We start from the raw sequence: 23,151 nt of genomic DNA on the forward strand, positions 1-23,151 counted from the left end.
AAAGGTCGGATTTGATGCGCTTTCGCCTGCAGTGTGAACGCAGCCTAAGTTAAGTTACCACTGCCAGTCTCCTTACGATCCTAACTGAACCCAACAAGAGTAAATTACAGATATTTATTTTTATCTGATCTTAGATGACAGATTACTCTGAATTTAAATAAATTATGACTACTCAGTTAAAAAGGGCGACATCTACATTGCTACAAGAAGATGACCTGAGAAGGAAACAAACACTTCCGAGTCTTTAAGTTCTCTTAATCCTAACAAGTCAAAAGATTTGTGGAAATTAATTTTTCTACATTTGACAAAAAAATCTGTTAAGTGAAAAAGATGCAGTGTGTGTTTCTCATGAGACCAGACTCTTTAACTAAAACCTCTACGATTCATTTAAAAACAGATAACATGTTAAAAACAACTGAAGTAACTGCATCATATGTTGGTGCAACAGGAAAAAAATAAAAATAATACAAATACAGAAGAGAAAATATTGGATGTAACTGTTGTTCTTAGTGGATGTGGTGGAGCAGCTGAAACAGGTTCAGCATTTGTTCTGCACTTCATGTATTAGAGCTGCACAGCAGAGAAGTTACTCTGATATGTTTTGTTCTCTTCACTGTGAATACAAAGCTGCTTTTCACATTTTTTTTGTTATCAGAATAAAAGAAAAATATTTTACTGAGCAGCACAAAAGAAACAGCTACAAAGCTGTAAGAAAAACAAGAGTTTTCACTGATTTTGATGAAACAGATAATGTGGATGAAACATCTCCAACTTACATGATACAGTCAGTGTGATGGTTTCACTCCACTCTGTTAAAGAATAGTCCCTTCTGCCCCGGCAGCTGTATCCTCCACTGTCAGACTGAGTAACTGTGATTCTGTATTCATTGGATGTTGGACGTGTGTTTAACTTGGCTGCTCTCCATTCATACGTCCACTGAGCTCCTTCTCCTCCCTGAATCTCACATCTGACAGTGACTGTCTCACCGCTGTATATCTGAGTCCAGGATGGCTGCAGGGTCACAGTGGGCTTAATGGGAACTGTTCACATAAGAATGATCCAGTTAGGAGAAGAGAAACATAAAAACTCTGCTGTTTATAACATAAGAGTAGAGTGACTGCAAAACAGCTGATTCACATGCAAACAGTTTAAACTTTAAAACAAAGTCACAACTTAACAATTTCAAACTGTAACACAACATTTTTAGTAAAATGTTCGAGTATTTACTTTGCACAGTTATCTTCTTTTGTTCAGATTCCTAAAATTACAGATTATTTTTTCATGAGTTGACAGCAGATTAAGAGGACTGGAAGAAATTATCATGTGAGAAACATTTTCTAAAAGTTCTGATGAGATCATCATGTGAAACTGGTGCAGTTGCTGATTTGGGACATTGGAGTTTGTCACACTTGTAGTTATTGTATAACAAACAGCTTCTTGTGGCTCTCACTGATTTTCCATGAACTGAACCTTAAACCACTGATCCACTAATGGATCTGTTCTACACTGGAGGTTCTTCTAGCTGTAGTATCATTAAAGACATTATAACACTCATGAACACCTTTACTTTTCATTAATTAAAAAAAGTAGAAATAAATTGATGCCATTAACAATAATTACAGGAAAGAATCTAAGTGGAACCTGTAATGTAGCAGAACAGTCTCTAATAAAATGAGGTTATATTGTAGTCAAACCTGAAACGTCGAGGAATTAATGTAAAAATGCTAAAAACAAAGGAAGTAACTGATCTGCAGTGATAAACTCCACATGTGCAGCCATGAGGTCAAGATGGGACAGACTGGGATTATTACATTTGGACTGAAATCCTTCATCAAACTAACAAAATATTTTCCAGATGTTTCACTGAGTGATTATTAAATATTTTATAATGACATTAAAAGATATTTTAAACTGCTTTTGATCCTAAACAACAAAATAAGTTTGGGGTTTATTTTGTTTTTTTTGTTTTTTTTAAACGAAGGTTGCACGGCAGCGGGGAAGAGGACAGAGCAGGTGTCATTTTTGGAGGCCTCCTCTATTTAGGCAAAACACTTTGTTGAAAGACAAAGTGTTTGGTTGAGTTGATGAAACATTGTTCAGTATAAATTAAAATATGTGAAATATGTCCAACTCACCTGTTACTCTCAATGTGGTGATGTCACTCCACTCTGTCCAGGAGGAGCTTCTTCTGCCCCGGCAGCTGTATCCTCCACCATCAGACTCAGTAACTGTGATTGTATATACGTTGGATGTTGGATGTATGCTTGACTGGCCTCGTCTCCATTCATACGTCCACTGAGCTCTTTCAACTCCCTGAATCTCACATCTGACAGTGACTCTATCACCGCTGTATATCTGAGTCCTGGATGACTGCAGGGTCACAGTGGGCTTAGGAGGAGCTGTTCAAATAAAAAAAACAAAAACATCATCAGACTTATAGAAATATAAAATGATAATTGAAGCTGTCCTGGTTTTATTGCTCGTGTTAGTGGTAATCACATTTTTTCATCCTGGTGACAGTTTGACTGAAAATCAACAATAAAGAGTTTAATAAAAACAAACAGATTAAACCTGGTAATTTGCTGATATTTAGAATCTACCAGCAGAGTGACTGGAAACAACCAGCTGTGCACAAATCTAAACTGTGAGACTGAACATCAACACATAAAGACACAATATCATGTAAACAACTTCAGTTTCTCAGATTTTATATTGTATAAATACTTTTTATAGTCAAATATTCCACTATTTACTTATTTCTACATCTTTACATTTACATATTTCTACATTTATGAACATATAATCCAGAGTTGTCAGTTGGCTGTTATCCTTTGAATAACCTGAGATCTTAGTTTCTAATGAAGCTCAGATCCTTTAATGTGTGGAGACAGATGCAGGAGATTTTCTACCAGTCTGTGGTAACAAGTGCGTCTGTTTTGCTGTTGTCTGCTGGGAGCCACACTTCAGAGGCACCAGAGCTCCTCAGACTGAGTCAATCATGCTGCCATAAAGAACACTTCAATAAATCATTCCTACTGTTCTCTATAAAGCTGTATAATAACTCTTCATTCTGTGACAGGTGAACGCAGCAGTCAGGCATAAAATCCCAAACACATTATTTATTAATGTAATTTGCATTTCTGTCTTACACAATATCAGTCTTACTGTTACTGTTTTTAACAAACTTTATTTTTTTTCCACTGTAAATATAAAAATTCCTGCGCTGTCTCATAGTGTAAGGCCCCACACCAGGCACTGCTGGGACTTTTACTTTATTGTCACACTTTGTTGTTTATTGTAGACTTTACTATTTTCACTTTTTATCATGCTGCTCTAACACAACAATTTCCTTTGTGGGATCAATAAAGTATCTATCAATATTGACCTGTTGAATATGTGTCCTATGTTGTAAACTCGCTGTGCTAACAGCTGGATTATTTACTCACATTAGGAACAACATGTAGAAAGAATTTACCAATAAGAACTTCAAGTGCTGCGTGTTAATCTTGAAATTCTTTTCTTTTGATAGTTTGCAGTGGACAGACTGATCCTCACCAGGTGTGAAATAGTTTTAACATAATGGGAATCAGAGACTGAAGGAGGGTTTCACATGTTTGAGGAAAAGAGGAGAAATGTTCATGTTTTGTGTTTTATAAGAGTTTGTGTTTCTTATGCTCTGCTATATGTTTATTACAGTATAAGATAATCTAGGCTTCTGTTTTTTTGATGTCTCACAAAATCAAATCAGTCTAAATGTTGTTTCTTGGAGCTGCAGAGCTACAAAACAAGAAAAGTTAATCAGGTTATGAATTTGAATCAAAAATAAATTGAAGTTATTTTCTTACAACAAATTTGACCTTTTGAATGTCTGCGTGCTGGCATGTGACGGCCGTACTGAATACTATTTTGAGTTGCTCCAATGACATTTCAGCAAAATAGATTAGCCTCATCATCTTTCAGTTTGATTTGCGAGGTATCTTTGAATTCAGCCTGCTGTAAGTCATTTTGTTCCTAACATAAGCTTAACTGTGATCTTAGGTTTTTGTGTAAACCTTTAACAACATGTTTGTAAAAGACATGTCAGATTCAGCAATTTTGTTTTTAGATGCCAAAAAGCATTTCTGAGACAACACAGTAATATGGCAGTTAGCACTGTGGCATTACAGTAAGAAGATCCTGGGTTTAAATCCATCAGGCCTTTCTGTGTGCATGTTCCTCCCGTGTGTGTCTGTGTGCGTCTAAAGGTTCCTCCTGCAGTCCAACAACATGCACATATTTTAACTGGTGATCCTAAACTGACCATAGGTGTGAATGGTTGTATAAAATGCTTATAGCTCAGAAGTTTCATTAATTTAAAACAGAAATACAAAATCTTCATGTGGCACCAAAGTCAAAACTAGACTGGAAAAAATTAAATTCTTATTTTGCCCCAAATTCATGATATTTAATTTGGCAAATTAAAGATAAAGTAAAAATACAGCTAATATGAGTAAACATAGCAGCAGTTAGAGAAAGGCTAACTTGGCAGAGCAGTCTCTCCTAAAATGAGACCAAATTGTAGTCAAACAAAAGAACTGCATCATGACACTGAGCTGCAGTGATGAAAACTCCACATGTGCAACAACTGAGGTGAAGAAACTGGGATCATTACATTTGTTTTTCATTTTTCATCAGATTTACTCTCAACTTGCGTCGCTGGTGTTTCTGCCACGGACGAGAACTACTGGTTTCAACTAGGGGCCAGACCCAAGGCTCTGGTCAGCTCCACTCCACTCTAACCAGCGCCACGGACCGTGGTTGAGACGCACGGTGGCTGCAGAGGGGCCAGGAGGATCCGTCTCTCGCAACCTCCGGTCCGGTAGTACTGGAGAATAAATTCAATGTCCTGGATACTGTGGACTTTCCTCCTCTGGCCGCTAGCCCTCGCCATCCCGCTGTGTCGCTGAGGTCTCCGCCATCTCCACCACTACGCCACCGGAGCTGCGGCGGGCAGCCCGACGCTGTGGTGCATACTCACCGCGGAGAGCTGTGCTTTACCCCGGCTCCTCGGAGAAGAAGACCTGCGGCGCGGCTACCTGGGAGTCACTCACACGGTCCGGTTGCTGCATCTCCATTTGAACACCCCCGTTGCCGCGGGGCGGGCGTCTCAGATGGCCAGCAGCCCCCGGTGGCACCTCCTCTCTCCACGCTGGGCCTCGGGGATTCTGTCGTCAGGAACGTGCGGATGAGGGGGGCGCTCACGCTGTCGTTCTCGGGAGCCACCGTTGTCGACATAGTGGACAAAATTCCTAACATCCTGGCGTCCCACCCACAGGCCAAGCGGCTCATCATCCACATCGGCACCAATGACATCCCCAAACAGCAATCCGAGCTGCTGAAGCTGGACTTCCTCCAACTCTTCAGCCTCCTTGGTCATTTTCAGGTGAGTGCTTCTATCTCCGGGCCCACCCCCACCTGCGGCAGAGGGATAGGCCGTTTCAGCCGGCTGCTCAGCCTTAACACCTGGCTTTCCTCCACCTGTGTCTCCCATGGTGTGGGTTTCATTAACAATTTTGATGCCTTCTGGGAGAGGAGGCATCTTTTTGGGGCAGACGGGCTCCACCTCAACGCCTGGGGACGCCGTCTGCTGTCCGCCAATTTGGCATTTGGCGTACAGCACTCCCGCACACGGCCCTGTCATTACCCCAAACCGACATTACCTGCTGATCTGTCCGCCACTGACTGATGTCCCCCTGGTCCCAGCTCCTATATTTGTTCCACTTTTAACAGTAATACACAAAACTCTGGACTCGGACCTCTCTCTCCTACAGTCAACACAATACCCGTCATAATCACAAACAAAGAGCAACACAATTATCATAAATCCAGTAACTCCAAAAACATTAATAACCTCCGGCCTCTTCAAAAATGTCAACATCCATTGAACTCTACTGTCAAAAATCCACCAGTCTCGATCAGTATGGCACTTTTAAATGTCTGCTCTCTGTTGAACAAGTCTTTTATTATTAATGATTTAATTTTAGATAATAAACTTGACTGTTTATTTTTAACTGAAACATGGCTGGGTTCGGATGCACCAGTTGTTCTCACTGAGGCCTCCCCACCAAATTTTAATTTCTCTTTTTCTATTAGAAGTGGTAAGAGAGGTGGTGGCACTGCATCTTTAACCAACAACACACTCACCACCAAACAAATTTTATTTGATCATTTTACCACTTTTGAATTCCATGCTATTGTTTTTAGCAGCCCTCCAGTTTTATCTGTCACAATTTATAGACCACCTAAAGACAGTGCTGCTTTTATCAAGGAATTTTCAGAATTTTTAACAAACATACACTCAAAATATAACATGATAATTTTAGCCGGTGATTTTAACCTGCACATAGATAATCCTTCTGACCCTGCATCAAAAGAATTCTTAAACATTCTTCACTGTATGGATTTTACTCAGCACGTCACGCAGCCGACTCACTGCTCTCCTAAAGGTTTTAAATGATCTTAGATGTAACTGGGACACCCAAAAGCTCTCAGTCCTGGTGCTACTGGATCTAAGCGCAGCCTTTGATACAGTAGACCACACTATTCTTTTAAACAGACTGAAACACATGGTGGGCCTCTCTGGTGCTGTACACAACTGGTTCACTTCCTATCTCTCAGACAGAACTTTTATGGTGAGTATGGATACATGCTCCTCTAACATCCATAAAATGACATGTGGTGTGCCTCAAGGGTCGGTTTTAGGCCCTGTACTTTTTAATTTGTATATGCTCCCTCTTGGCGGTATCATCAGGAGGCATGGAGTGAACTTCCACAGTTACGCTGATGACACTCAGCTGTACATCTCCGTGTCTCCTGATGACACCAGACCAATGGATGCTCTTTTTAACTGTATTCTAGATATTAAATCTTGGATGGCAGAAAACATTTTACAGCTTAACCAGGACAAGACTGAAGTTTTAATCATCGGTCCTGAGGCTCAGAGAGAGAAACTCTTGTCTAAATTACAGGCATTTTCACTATGTCCTTCGCTACAAGTGAAAAACCTGGGTGTTATTTTTGACTCTGAGCTTGGTTTTATCCCACATATTAAACATGTAACCAAAATTGGATTTTATCATCTAAAAAATATAGCCAGAGTCCGCCCTATTCTCTCTCGGGCCAACACGGAGATGCTGATGCATGCTTTTATTACCAGTCGCATTGATTACTGTAATGCCCTGCTCTCTGGTCTCCCCAAAAAGAATATTTCACCTTTACAACTTTTACAAAACTCTGCAGCTCGTGTGCTGACGAAGACCAGAGGGTGGGCCCACATTACACCGGTTTTAGAATCGCTGCATTGGCTCCCCGTGTGTTTCAGGATCGATTTTAAAGTTCTTTTATTGGTTTTTAAATGTCTTAATGGTCTTGGGCCTTCTTATCGCTCAGGTCTGCTTTTACCATATGAACCCTCGCGGACCCTGAGGTCCTCTGGTACTGGCCTTTTGATTGTCCCTAAAGTCAGGACACATACTCATGGAGAGGCAGCTTTTCAATGGTATGGTCCTCGTCTGTGGAACAGCCTGTCGGAGGAGCTCAGGGCCGCAGAGAACGTGCATGTTTTTAAGAACAGGCTCAAGACCCACCTTTTTAATTTAGCTTTTACCTAAAGTTTATTTATTTTATGCTTATTTATTCTATCCTGTTATTCTATTTATATTATTAATTTAGGTTTTACCTAATATTTATTGATTTTATTCTTATTGATTTTTTATCTTCTTACTCTATTTATATTTATACTGTATCCCATTCTTATTTATTTTATCTTTTTATCCTGTATATATTCTTATTGGGTCATATCTCCAGTGTTTCCTCAGAGGGGGCTCTCTGCACCGGGGCTGTGATCGACCGTGGCTGCTGGGGCTCTGTGGGTCCTCTCAGCCTGGCTGGGGGGCTTCTTTGCCTCCCTCCTGCTGTGTGCCCGGCCTGGAGGCTGCGGTCTGTGACCGGCTCTGATGCAGACGGCTCCCTGTGATAGTGTTTCCTCACCTGGCTCATGTGTGCCCAGCCCAATTTTACTCTTTAAATGTGTGCGTGCGTGTGTGTGTGTGTGTGTGTGGAGGGGGGATGTGTGTGTATGTATCCATGATTGTTTATGTTGTGGAGAATAGAAATATTTTCCTGCTATTATTTGCTGCTATCTCTATAATCATCATTATCATTTCAGTATTAATAGTGATGTTGCTTTCCCAGATGCATTCAGATGTTCAAATATATTGGTATCATATTAGTCTTTATTACAGGTCCAAGAAGAACCACTTTAAACTATAATTTTAAATGTTTTAATGCTTCTATGATCTCAGTGTTTCTGTGTAGAGGGCAGAGACAGGAAGTTATAGGCTTTTGAAGTTGCAGGCTTTTGCAGAAGTGTAACGGGTGAGATGTGAGAGCATTTAAGGGCGAGACACACATACAGACACAAATAGTGAGAGGTCATGACACGTACACAGTACACAGCACTTACGCGCGCCCCCCGCACGCACACACACACACAGATAGACTCATTTAGGTAAGAGTTTATAACTGCAAAGTTGTGCCTGTATGAGTGACATTTTGTGCAGAGCGTGGACCTGATGTTCCAGGAAGATAAGCCTGGGCAGGATGGAGACAGGAAGCACCTGGCGTTGACCCGAAGAAGATGTTCTGTTTTAGACTATGTTAAGAGTCATTGTGGTTTTGGAGTGACGTATGCTTTGTTTAAATCTGCCTAGCAACAGAAAAGGGGGCGGTACAATTCTCACCTCTATAAAGTCTTTGTTTTGACTTTTTGTAAGACAGTTCAATACTGATTGGGTTGTTGAACTCACACATGTGTTTATTAAAATACTGTCTAATTGCACACTGGACCGGATCTGTGGTTATTTATGGATTCCTCTCTCAACAATGAACCTTAACAATGTTAATGAGAGTGTGGGGAGTGAGTTGGAGGGTGGGGTGGGCTGCTTTTAACCATGTAAAGCACTTTGTGCTACACTACTGTATGAAAAGTGCTTTATAAATAAAAACTGATTGATTGATTGATTGATATGTTTTTAATCTCCAGATGTTTTACTGCGAGTGATTACTTTGTACTTTATATAAAACATTAAAAGCTATTATTGAAAGACAAAATATTTTGTTGGGTTTTTGGATGAAACATTGAGCAATATAAATTAAAATGAGCGAATGTCCAACTTACATAATACAGTTAATGTGGTGATATCACTCCACTCTGTCCAGGAGGAGCTTCTTCGGCCCCCGCATCTGTATCCTCCACTGTCAGACTCAGTAGCACTGATGATTCTGTATTCATTGGATGTTTCACGTATGTTTTTCTGGCCTTGTCTCCATTCATACGTCCACTGAGCTCCTTCACCTCCCTGAATCTGACATCTGACAGTGACTGTCTCACCTCTGTATATCTGAGTCCAGGATGGCTGCAGGAACACAGTGGGCTTAGGAGGAGCTGTTCAAACAAAAATATATCATTAGCAGACTGATAATTTGACTTGAAAATCAAAAAGTTCTTTTTTTTAATAAATAAATTAAACCAGGTAATTTACTGATCTTTATATTCAACAATTTACTTATTTCTACATCTTCATATTTACATATGTAGACATTTATGAACATATAATCCATGAGTCGTAAGTTAGCTGTTGTTTGCTAACAATGCTATTAAACCTCCAGTGATGGATTCAAAGCTGGAGGCTGCTCTGCTCTCATAAAGTGATTATTAGTTCATAAATGGTGAAAAACAAAGTCTTCATGTGGCACCAAAGTCAAAACTACACAAAACGTTTGTAAAAACATTTATCTGAGTTCAGTTTTACAGAAATTAATCTTCATTCAGAGTAAAATTAAATTCTTATTTTGCCCCAAACTCATGAGGTTTAATTTGGAAAATGTCAAGATAACTAAAGTAAAAATACAGCTAATATGAGTAACCATACCAGCAGTTAGAGAAAGGCCTTTCTGTGTGCATGTTCCCCCCGTGTGTGTCTGTGTGCGTCTAAAGGTTCCTCCTGCAGTCCAACAACATGCACATATTTTAACTGGTGATCCTAAACTGACCATAGGTGTGAATGGTTGTATAAAATGTTTATAGCTCAGAAGTTTCATTAATTTAAAACAGAAATACAAAATCTACATGTGGCACCAAAGTCAAAACTAGACTGGAAAAAAATTGAATTCTTATTTTGCCCCAAATTCATGATATTTAATTTGGCAAATTAAAGATAAATAAAGTAAAAAAAAATACTGCTGCTATGAGAAAACACACCAGCAGTTAGAGAAAGACTAACGTAGCAGAGCAGTCTCTCCTAAAATGAGGCCAAATTGTAGTCAAATGGAAACTTGGAGGAATTAGAAAGAAGAAAAATGCTAAAACAAAAGAACTGCATCATGACACTGAGCTGCAGTGATGAAAACTCCACATGTGCAACAACTGAGGTGAAGAAACTGGGATCATTACATTTATATTTCATTTTCATCAGATTTACTGAATATGTTTTTCTTGTGAGTGATTACTGTTGATAACTCCATTAAAAATGAGTTTACTTTTGTTGTTATTTTGTTGTACTTTTGTATGAAATGTGTAAAATAAATTAACATTAAAATGTCCTGTCATGTGATCAACTTACATGATACAGTCAATGTGATGCTTTTACTCCACTGTGTGTTGAAACTTCCCCTTCTGCCCCGGCAGCTGTATCCTCCACTGTCAGACTCAGTAACTGTGATGATTCTGTAGTTATTGGATGTTGGAGGTGTGTTTAACTTGTCTGGTCTCCATTCATATGTCCACTGAGCTCCTTCACCTCCCTGAATCTCACATCTGACAGTGACTGTCTCACCGCTGTATATCTGAGTCCAGGATGGCTGCAGGGTCACAGTGGGCTTAGGAGGAGCTGTTCAAATAAAAAAATATGTCATCATCAGACTTATAGAACTATAAAATCATCATTGAAGCTGTCTTGGTTTTATTGCTCGTGTTAGTGGTAATCACATTTTTTCATCCCAGTGACAATTTGACTGAAAATCAACAATAAAAAGTTTAATAAAAACAAACAGATTAAACCTGGTAATTTACTGATATTTAGAATCTACCAGCAGAGTGACTGGAAACAACCAGCTGTGCACAAATTTGTGAGACTGAACATCAACACATAAAAACACAATATCATGTAAACAACTTCAGTTTCTCAGATTTTAAATTGTATAAATACCTTTTATAGTCAAATATTTCACTATTTACTTTTTTCTACATCTTTACATTTGCGTATTTCTACATTTATGAACATATAATCCAGAGTTGTCAGTTGGCTGTTATCCTTTGAATAACCTGAGATCTTAGTTTCTAAGGAAGCTCAGATCCTTTAATGTGTGGAGACAGATGCAGGAGATTTTCTACCAGTCTGTGGTAACAAGTGCGTCTGTTTTGCTGTTGTCTGCTGGGAGCCACACTTCAGAGGCACCAGAGCTCCTCAGACTGAGTCAATCATGCTGCCATAAAGAACAGTTTAATAAATCATTCCTACTGTTCTCTATAAAGCTGTATAATAACTCTTCATTCTGTGACAGGTGAACGCAGCAGTCAGGCATAAAATCCCAAACATATTATTTATTAATGTAATTTGCATTTCTGTCTTACACAATATCAGTCTTACTGTTACTGTTTTTAACAAACTTTTTTTTTTTTTCCACTGTAAATATAAAAATTCCTGCGCTGTCTCATAGTGTAAGGCCCCACACCAGGCACTGCTGGGACTTTTACTTTATTGTCACACTTTGTTGTTTATTGTAGACTTTACTATTTTCACTTTTTATCATGCTGCTCTAACACAACAATTTCCTTTGTGGGATCAATAAAGTATCTATCAATATTGACCTGTTGAATATGTGTCCTATGTTGTAAACTCGCTGTGCTAACAGCTGGATTATTTACTCACATTAGGAACAACATGTAGAAAGAATTTACCAATAAGAACTTCAAGTGCTGCGTGTTAATCTTGAAATTCTTTTCTTTTGATAGTTTGCAGTGGACAGACTGATCCTCACCAGGTGTGAAATAGTTTTAACATAATGGGAATCAGAGACTGAAGGAGGGTTTCACATGTTTGAGGAAAAGAGGAGAAATGTTCATGTTTTGTGTTTTATAAGAGTTTGTGTTTCTTATGCTCTGCTATATGTTTATTACAGTATAAGATAATCTAGGCTTCTGTTTTTTTGATGTCTCACAAAATCAATCTAAATGTTGTTTCTTGGAGCTGCAGAGCTACAACACAAGAAAAGTTAAACAGGTTATGAATTTGAATCAAAAATAAATTGAAGTTATTTTCTTACAACAAATTTGACCTTTTGAATGTCCGAGTGCCGGCATGTGACGGCCGTACTGAATATCATTTTGAGTTGCTCCAATGACATTTCAGCAAAATGCATTAGCCTCATCATCTTTCAGTTTGATTTGTGAGGTATCTTTGAATTCAGCCTGCTGTAAGTTGATCATTTTGTTCCTAACATAAGCTTAACTATGATTTTTTTTTGTTTTTGTGTAAACCTTTAACAACATGTTTGTAAATAACTTTGTTTCAAATGATTAATAATGATCAGAAAGAGTTCATCATAGGCAGGTAAGGTTTTCATCACGTAAGAAGGGTAATAAACATAATCCATTATAATAAACAGATGTCAGATTCAGGAATTTTGTTTTTAGATGCCAAAAAGCATTTCTGGGACAACACAGTAATATGGCAGTTAGCACTGTGGCATTACAGCAAGAAGGTCCTGGGTTTAAATCCATCAGGCCTTTCTGTGTGCATGTTCCTCCCGTGTGTGTCTGTGTGCGTCTAAAGGTTCCTCCTGCAGTCCAACAACATGCACATATTTTAACTGGTGATCCTAAACTGACCATAGGTGTGAATGGTTGTATAAAATGTTTATAGCTCAGAAGTTTCATTAATTTAAAACAGAAATACAAAGTCTACATGTGGCACCAAAGTCAAAACTAGACTGGAAAAAAATTGAATTCTTATTTTGCCCCAAATTCATGATATTTAATTTGGCAAATTAAAGATAAATAAAGTAAAAAAAAAACTGCTGCTATGAGAAAACACACCAGCAGTTAGAGAAAGGCTAACGTAGCAGAGCAGTCTCTCCTAAAATGAGGCCAAATTGTAGTCAAATGGAAACTTGGAGGAATTAGAAAGAAGAAAAATGCTAAAACAAAAGAACTGCATCATGACACTGAGCTGCAGTGATGAAAACTCCACATGTGCAACAACTGAGGTGAAGAAACTGGGATCATTACATTTATATTTCATTTTCATCAGATTTACTGAATATGTTTTTCTTGTGAGTGATTACTGTTGATAACTCCATTAAAAATGAGTTTACTTTTGTTGTTATTTTGTTGTACTTTTGTATGAAATGTGTAAAATAAATTAACATTAAAATGTCCTGTCATGTGATCAACTTACATGATACAGTCAATGTGATGCTTTTACTCCACTCTGTGTAGAAACTTCCCCTTCTGCCCCGGCAGCTGTATGCTCCTCTGACAGACTCAGTAACTGTGATGCTTCTGTAGTTATTGGATGTTGGAGGTGTGTTTAACTTGTCTGGTCTCCATTCATACGTCCACTGAGCTCCTTCACCTCCCTGAATCTCACATCTGACAGTGACTGTCTCACCGCTGTATATCACACCGCTATATATCTGAGTCATTGATGGCTGCAGGGTCACAGTGAGCTTTGGAGGAGCTGTTCAAATAAAAGCATGTCATTAGCAGACTGATAATTTAATCAACAATAAAAAGTTGTTTTTATTAAATAAATTAAATCAGGTAATTTTCTGATCTTTATTTTCCACTACTGCCTTATTTCTTCATCTTTATATTTGCATATTTTTACATTTATGAACATATAATCCATGAGTCGTCAGTTAGCTGTTGTTTGCTAACAATGCTGTTAAACCTCCAGTGATGGATTCAAAGCTGGAGGCTGCTCTGCTCTCATAAAGTGATTATTAGTTCATAAATGGTGAAACACAAACTCTCCATGTGGCACCAAAGTCAAAACTAGACTGACACAGAAAAACTTTTATCTGAGTTCAATTTTAGGCAAAGCAAGTTTATTTATATAGCACAATTCAACAACAAGGTGATTCAAAGTGCTTTACAGAGACATTAAACAACAAAACAAATAAAAAGCATGATTTAAAATTGATTAAAAAAACAGTAGGCAAAATCAGAACAGGAGATAAAATCAGTAGTTAAAATGTAAGTTTTGAAATTTAAGCTTAAAAGTGTGGATTTGGTGCTTTATTCAAATGCAGCTGAGAATAGGTGAGTCTTCAACCTGGATTTAAATAAACTGAGTGTTTCAGCTGATCTGAGGCTTTCTGGGAGTTTGTTCCAGATATATGGAGCATAAAAGCTGAATGCAGCTTTTCCGTGTCTGGTTCTGACTCTGAGAACTGATAAAAAACCAGATCCAGATGACCTGAGAGATCAGGAAGGTTCAAACAGAAAATAATCTTCATTCAGAGTAAAATTAAATTCTTATTTTGCCCCAAACTCATGAGGTTTAATTTGGAAAATATCAAGATAAATAAAGTAAAAAAAAAAAAAACTGCTGCTGCTATGAGTAAACACACCAGCAGTTAGAGAAAGGCTAACGTAGCAGAGCAGTCTCTCCTAAAATGAGGCCAAATTGTAGTCAAATGGAAACTTTGAGCAATTAGATAAAGGAAAAATGCTAAAACAAAAGAACTGCATCATGACACTGAGCTGCAGTGATGAAAACTCCACATGTGCAACAACTGAGGTGAAGAAACTGGAATATTTACATTTGTATGTCATTTTTCATCAAATTTACTGAATATGTTTTTCTAAAGATGTTTCACTGAGTGATTACTGTGTGTTTCTATAATTACACCAAAAGCTGTTGTACATAAGATTTAATATTTATATTTTAAAATAAAAACAAAAGCTTCAGTCTTTTGTTGTGTTTTTGGATGAAACATTGTGCAATATAAATAAAAATGAGTGAATGTCCAACTTACACAATACAGTTAATGTGATGTTGTCACTCCACTCTGTCCAGGACGAGCCTCGTCTGCCCCGGCAGCTGTATCCTCCACTGTCAGACTCAGTAACTCTGTTGATTCTGTATTCACTGGATGTTTCACTTATGTTTACTTGGTCTCGTCTCCATTCATACGTCCACTGAGCTCCTTCACCTCCCTGAATCTCACATCTCACAATGACTGTCTCACTGCTGTTTATCACAAGGCTGTATATCTGAGTCCAGGATGACTGCAGGAACACAGTGATCTTAGGAGGAGCTGTTCAAACAAAAATATATCATTAGCACACTGATAATTGGACTGGAAAATCAATAATCAAAAAGTTCTTATTTTAAACAAATACATTACAGGAAGTGCAGAATTATTAGGCAAGTTGTATTTTTGAGGAATAATTTTATTATTGAACAACAACCATGTTCTCAATGAACCCAAAAAACTCATTAATATCAAAGCTGAATGTTTTTGGAGTAGTTTTTAGTTTGTTTTTAGTTTTAGCTATTTTAGGGGGATATCTGTGTGTGCAGGTGACTATTACTGTGCATAATTATTAGGCAACAACAAAAAACAAATATATACCCATTTCAATTATTTATTTTACCAGTGAAACCAATATAACATCTCCACATTCACAAATATACATTTCTCACATTCAAAAACAAAACAAAAACAAATCAGCGACCAATATAGCCACCTTTCTTTGCAAGGACACTCAAAAGCCTGCCATCCATGGATCCTGTCAGTGTTTTGATCTGTTCACCATCAACATTGCGTGCAGCAGCAACCACAGCCTCCCAGACACTGTTCAGAGAGGTGTACTGTTTTCCTCCTTGTAAATCTCACATTTGATGATGGACCACAGGTTCTCAATGGGGTTCAGATCAGGTGAACAAGGAGGCCATGTCATTAGTTTTTCTTCTTTTATACCCTTCCTTGCCAGCCACGCTGTGGAGTACTTGGACTGCGTGTGATGGAGCATTGTCCTGCATGAAAATCATGTTTTTCTTGAAGGATGCAGACTTCTTCCTGTACCACTGCTTGAAGAAGGTGTCTTCCAGAAACTGGCAGTAGGACTGGGAGTTGAGCTTGACTCCATCCTCAACCCGAAAAGGCCCCACAAGCTCATCTTTGATGATACCAGGCCAAACCAGTACTCCACCTCCACCTTGCTGGCGTCTGAGTCGGACTGGAGCTCTCTGCCCTTTACCAATCCAGCCACGGGCCCATCCATCTGGCCCATCAAGACTCACTCTCATTTCATCAGTCCATAAAACCTTAGAAAAATCAGTCTTGAGATATTTCTTGGCCCAGTCTTGACGTTTCAGCTTGTGTGTCTTGTTCAGTGGTGGTCGTCTTTCAGCCTTTCTTACCTTGGCCATGTCTCTGAGTATTGCACACCTTGTGCTTTTGGGCACTCCAGTGATGTTGCAGCTCTGAAATATGGCCAAACTGGTGGCAAGTGGCATCTTGGCAGCTGCACGCTTGACTTTTCTCAGTTCATGGGCAGTTATTTTGCGCCTTGGTTTGTCCACACGCTTCTTGCGACCCTGTTGACTATTTTGAATGAAAGCGCTTGATTGTTCGATGATCACGCTTCAGAAGCTTTGCAATTTTAAGACTGCTGCATCCCTCTGCAAGATATCTCACTATTTTTGACTTTTCTGAGCCTGTCAAGTCCTTCTTTTGACCCATTTTGGCAAAGGAAAGTAAGTTGCCTAATAATTATGCACACCTGATATAGGGTGTTGATGTCATTAGACCACACCCCTTCTCATTACAGAGATGCACATCACCTAATATGCTTAATTGGTAGTAGGCTTTCGAGCCTATACAGCTTGGAGTAAGACAACATGCATGAAGAGGATGATGTGGACAAAATACTCATTTGCCTAATAATTCTGCACTCCCTGTAAACCAGGAAATCTACTGATCTTTATATTTAACACTTTACTTATTTCTTCATCTTTATATTTACTTATTTATGAACATATAATCCATGAGTCGTCAGTTAGCTTTTGTTTGCTAACAATGCTGTTAAACCTCCAGTGATGGATTCAAAGCTGGAGGCTGCTCTGCTCTCATAAAGTGATTATTAGTTAATAAATGGTGAAATAAAAGTTTTCATGTGGCACCAAAGTCAAAAGTAGATTTGCAAAGAAAAACATTTGTAAAAACATTTATCTGAGTTCAGTTTTACAGAAAATAATCTTATTCAGAGTAAAATTAAATTCTTATTTTGCCAAAAAATCATGGTGTTTAATTTGGAAAATGTAAAGATAAATAAAGTTAAAAAAAAACTGCCGTTATGAGTAAACATACCAGCACTTAGAGAAAGGCTAACGTAGCAGAGCAGTCTCTCCTAAAATGAGGCCAAATTGTAGTCAAATGGAAACTTTGAGGAATTAAAAAAGAAAAATGCTAAAACAAAAGAACTGCATCATGACACTGAGCTGCAGTGATGAAAACTCCACATGTGCAACAACTGAGGTGAAGAAACTGGGATCATTACATTTGTATTTCATTTTTCATCAAACTTATTAAATATGTTTTTCATGTGTTTCACTGAGTGATTACTGTGTATTTTATGTAAAACTACTTTTGATACTAAAATAAAAGCAGAACCTGCCGTTTTATTGAAAGACAAAGTATTTTGTTGTGTTTTTGGATGAAACATTGTGCAATATAAATTAAAAAAGGTGAAATATGTCCAACTTACATAATACAGTCAATGTGGTGACATCACTCCACTCTGTCCAGGAAGAACCTCTTCTACCCCGGCAGCTGTATCCTCCACTGTCAGACTCAGTAGCTCTGCTGATTCTGTATTCACTGGATGTTTCACTTATGTTTACTTGGTCTCGTCTCCATTCATACGTCCACTGAGCTTCTTCACCTCCACATCTGACAGTGACTGTCTCACCTCTGCATATCTGAGTCCAGGATGGCTGCAGGGTCACAGTGGGCTTAGGAGGAGCTGTTCAAATAAAAAATATATGATTAGAAGACAAAAATCAATACCAGAATAGTAGTAATATACCTATACTTTTTTTGGCCCCCCCCCGCGTTCATGTGTCATATGAGTTTACATATGTTTAATAGCGTTTTATTTAATGAAACCAATATGTGTTTTAATTAAGCTGTTTTAAAGGATTGTATAGGTCTCAGAGCTCTGTTATTTAGACATAGATGATTTAATTTAACTAGTTTAGGGGTATTTTGCTTTTTTCTTTAGTGCTCTGAAACACACAGAGGCTAATAGTTTTAAACAAAGTTTTTTCACCTTCTAAAAAACACATATTCACACATAGCCACACTATCACTGTAACAACCCCCAATGTTCCTTTAATGCAGATAGTACTATAATTATCTACTAGGCACAAACACACATAGATGATTTAACTGTTTTAGGAGCATTTTGCTTTTTCTTTAGCGATCTTATCATGTCAGAGGTCCAGCGGAGCCACCAAAGGTTTTTCACCTTTTATCTTTCCATTACACTTTCTACTGACCAACCGATCCTCCAAACAGGTTTTCACATGTTGCTTACACCCCCCACCTTTATCTCTTGTTATTTAGACATAGATGATTTAATTTAACTAGTTTAGGGGTATTTTGCTTTTTCTTTAGTGCTCTGAAACACACAGAGGCTAATAGTTTCAAACAGAATACCACAAACAGCAGGTATTCCTTTAGAAATAAACTCTGATACTTCAGATTCTTAACTCTGCAACAGTTAGACAGAGGGGGGGTTACAGTTAGACCCCCTACAGTCAGCAGAAGAGGTCATCCTTATCAAGAGCATCTCAACTGTACATCCATAGTTTTCAATACAAACAGTCTCCTTTATCTTATGTCAGAGGTCCGGCGGAGCCACCAAAGGTTTTTTCACCTTTTATCTTTCCATTACACTTTCTACTGACCAACCGATCCTCCAAACAGGTTTCACCTTTTGCTTACACCCCCACACCTTTATCTCTGCATCTCAGAGGTCAACTGAAACAAGCCCCACCTATATAAAAACGCCCTAACCAGACACACCAACCCTTTACAACGACCCTTGAGAGCATAACACTTCGTTCATCAGCACGAGCATTTTACTTTTAATTTAACTAGTTAGGAGCATTTTACTTTTCTTTAGCGCTTTGAAACACGCAGAGGCTAATAGTTTCAAACAGAGTGTCACAAATAACAGGTATTCCTTTAGAAATAAACTGTGATACTTGTAAAAAAACAAAAACAAAACACATATTCTTTCCTCATGACTAGCCATTTCACCATTTTATTTAAATATCTGAATTTTCGGAATGATGATCCAAGCAGGACACAGAGGCTGCTAGTTTTAATGCACCAGAATGCAAATATAAATAAAAGCATGACTATCCTGAGAGCCTAGCTGCAGCGACACCTTTCTTTCACACGGATGCCTGGATGTGCGTTGGAGCCGACTTTGCTACCCACACAGAGCGTTTCTGACCTACGGGCGCTGCTTATACAACAGAGAAAAGCAACAATACAGCGTGTTTCTCTGCTCCAAGACATCAGCGGGCCTTTCACACGGTAAGCATGTCTGTTATACCCAGCGCATAAATGTCTGTATGTCAGTGCTGATTATACAAACCCTGTTTAAAATGTGACACATATGTTGTCCGAAAACAAATCCTCTAAAATTGCAAAGTTACTGATTTAAAAATATATTTTCGAATTTTTAGTTGCATGACAAACATACGATAGACTCTTGAGCGTATTTATTTATATAGCTACATTCACAATGGTACAACCATGCTAAATAAAAGGTGCCCAAGCACCAAAGCACTCTAATGCGAGCCTCTAAACTGTATGTTTGATAAGTGCATAAAGTGTACCTCTACAGCTGAAACAGTTTGTATCCGCACTTTGAGGGTCTGCTAAATTGTTTTTATTATTGTGCTTTTTCACGAACTGCAGATGATGAATTCCTCTTTATTGGAGAAAGTGTCCTTAAGCTATTGTTGCTCATACTTACAGAGTTCCCTAGCTACTTCTTTACTATGTCAGTAAACTTTTTGAAAAGGAAGGTGTTGTAGATATAAAGAAACATCCTAATTGAAGCAAAGGCAAAAATTGAAATGAATTTTATGTGACTGTTCATATTAAAGCCAACAACAAGTGAAAATCCAAAACCGACTCCAAACCATTGTATTGATGATCTCCCTCGCTCTCTCTCTCTCTCTCTCTCTCTCTCTCTCTCTCTCTGTGTGTGTGTGTGTGTGTGTGAGTGTGTGTGCCCTCACAGAAGGAAGGTCACAGCAGGAGCTTTTTCAAACACATTTCCAACCAGTTTTTACAAGAAGTGTAGCTCATACGATGGTATAAATGTATTCTTTGCGATACTTTATAAATATGAAACTCTAAAGATTTTGAGTTCATGCACATTGTGAAACAAGAATCTAAATATTTGTGTCACAATGATTTCTATAAAAGCATGTTGTTTATGGGGACAATGTGACAAATCTTTTGTGCGTCCTAATAATGATCAATGGTGATTGAAGAGGAAACCCCGGCTCTGGACATCTTCATGACAAGTGACAGCGCAGACATCTGCTAATGAGAGAACATGTTTTATCATCATAAACACTGTGATATGAAGCATCGTTAAAGTGTCACTGCAGTAATGTTGACCTATGTTTTTAATAGATGACTTTAAAACACTAAACTCTAATTTCTGTGGTTTATTTTAAGCTTACAGAATATAACATGTGGTAAGACGACGAGTTTTACTTCTCACAGGTCGTGATATGTGTATCTATTTATCATGTATGCTACTTTGCTCTGTGGACTGTAAAATGTTTCATTGTATTCATGAAATAAACCAGACTTTCACCGTCTGCATCTTTTACTGTTTTTCTGCTTTTGTTCACACCAAGTTTGACAAACCCACAGATATCCAGAGTTAACTCACTAACAATGTGGAGCAGTCTCAGTGTATTTAGCTGCTTTTTCCCTAAACACAACCAACTGAGAGAAAGCGCTTGTAGTCCTCACTTTGGTCATTTTGAACGCTGAAGGAGATTTGTTCCATAGACACCTTATACTAGTGTTTCCTGCACTTAATCCATCACTACTATGTTCTATTTAAATCCAGATTCCTTTTATAGTTTGCAGTGAAATTTGTTAAACCGTTGCTTAATGTGACAGAAGTACACGTCACTCTTTACTAACACATTTGTAGATAAGTTTATTGCTGAACCACACAGCTAGCAGTCTCACACACTCTTTGAGTTTTGAAGTTTTGTGTGTAGTGGTTTAGTCTATCAAACCTTACCCTTTTCTCCCCAGTATCACAACAGTATGACTCCCAAAGTACGGATCAGTAAACAACCAATGATTCTAAAGCCAGAAAAGAAAGATACAGTTGGAAGATGAACGATTGTTTTTTTTTCGATGCATAGTTAAACTACCCCCTCTTCTTCTTCTCTGTGTTGTTGTTGTTCTTGTGTGTGTGTGCGTGTGTGTGTGTGTGTGTGTGTGTGTGTGTATGCCTTAGAAGTCAAATAATACATTAGCCACACTTAAAAAAACAAAAATCATTTGAATTTCATTTAGAAGTGTGATTCTAAGTTGTAAGCAGAAATCTTATGCTCAGCCACAAACATGTTTCCCCACTTTCACAATGCTGAGGTGTCAAATCCACAACCCCAACAAATGGTTTTTGTTACGCTGGTGTGAAGGGCAAGCTTTACTTACACAGCCTCACACACAGTAGATTTTTAAAGTTTTTGGGGACAATGGTTTAGCCACAGATGCAACTTCCACTTTTGATAAAGATCACTCCACCTGTTTATTTCTTAAGAAATTAAGCTCTTATTTATAAATGTCTACACAATAATAGACACTGTGTGCTCTGTGACATTATAGTCTTCTACTGCTGCTTCCATTGGTTTGCATTTTAAACTCCCAACCTTTCAGGTTGTTATGAACGACTTATATTTCTAACATTTTGTGATATAAAAGTGAAATGTGGGTTTTTTTAATTTTCTGTGTGATGGAATGACTTAAGACACGAGTTATTTAAACAATTCTAAATGACAGTGTGATGGCCATAGTACTTAGTGCGGGTCAAATATGTTAAGGATAATGTTTATCTATGTAAAATTGCAAAGAACCTTTGGATAGATTATAACATCTTGTAAACAGTTACCTCAGATCCTGTACTGTCAGATCTATGTATGTAAGGTGAAACTTTCCACAGTACTTCCACTTAAGTAAGTAACTAAACACATAAAGTCACCCTTACCAATAATCCACTGCTCCTTGAAAAAGTAGCACAAACAGACAACTGACTCAGCAATGATGAGTAGAGAGCTACCCGAGGCCGAGACTCAAGCAGAAGAAAATTAAAAGTTTTGGTTTTGTGGCTCGAAAAATTAAAGAAAGTATGTTTAATAATTCAACAAGACCAGCACCTTCAACACGTGTACATTCAAATTTTGGATCAGACTAACATCGCTGTTGTTCAATAGTTTTTTAGCCTCTCTCAAAATTCATTTTATAACCTTTATATACACGTTGTCACTGTGTTTTGTACTACCAGCTGTGAGGGCTCTGCTTTTGCTTTGTGCAGTCTGTTTTTATTTTGTCTCGTGAGTGTGTGTTTTCAAACGAGTTCCTCGTCAGTTTGATTTTGTTATCACAAACTTTGTGTGAAGTTCACAACAGAGGTAAAGAGATTTAAACACACCAGTTTAAGGAGGCAGCGGTTGGACCAGCTGCACAGGGCAGGTGAAGCAGAGAGTGTCAGGGAGATGTGCAACAGAAGCAGAGGAACATTTTACAAGATGATAAATGGCACATTTAGGTGATTAAGGATTTGTTGACAAGATTAAAAGACACGGCCGTCAGAGTTCAACAACATTACAGTTTGATTAAATAAAAAGCTTTTAAACTACACAAGGTTTATTTTCTCCTCTGATAGTAATCATATTAAACATGTCAAGAAAGAAAGAGTATAAAGAAAAATAGTAAATGTGTGTCTAATTAAACTCTTCCTGTGAACCTTATATCATCCCTTAA

General features: G+C 38.1%; 1 protein-coding gene across 4 annotated transcripts in view; it reads right to left on the reverse strand.

Annotated features, from left to right (window-relative positions):
* The window catches only part of LOC116313510 (Fc receptor-like protein 5), a 60,443-nt gene that overhangs the window by 19,270 nt on the left and 18,022 nt on the right, over nt 1–23,151 (reverse strand). For 2 of the 4 annotated variants that reach the window (XM_039609726.1, XM_039609725.1), the window contains exons 6-12: nt 17,819–18,076; nt 15,082–15,363; nt 13,497–13,778; nt 10,662–10,928; nt 9,218–9,484; nt 2,136–2,399; nt 777–1,040 (exon numbers count right to left, since the gene is read on the reverse strand). In XM_039609726.1, coding sequence (XP_039465660.1) covers nt 777–1,040; nt 2,136–2,399; nt 9,218–9,484; nt 10,662–10,928; nt 13,497–13,778; nt 15,082–15,363; nt 17,819–18,076 — 1,884 coding nt within the window. The remainder of the gene's footprint in view (nt 1–776; nt 1,041–2,135; nt 2,400–9,217; nt 9,485–10,661; nt 10,929–13,496; nt 13,779–15,081; nt 15,364–17,818; nt 18,077–23,151) is intronic. The other 2 variants (XM_039609727.1, XM_039609728.1) reach the window with 2 other exon arrangements.

Source organism: Oreochromis aureus, linkage group 3 (genome assembly GCF_013358895.1).
Source record: "Oreochromis aureus strain Israel breed Guangdong linkage group 3, ZZ_aureus, whole genome shotgun sequence".
Classification (NCBI taxonomy): Eukaryota; Metazoa; Chordata; class Actinopteri; order Cichliformes; family Cichlidae; genus Oreochromis; species Oreochromis aureus.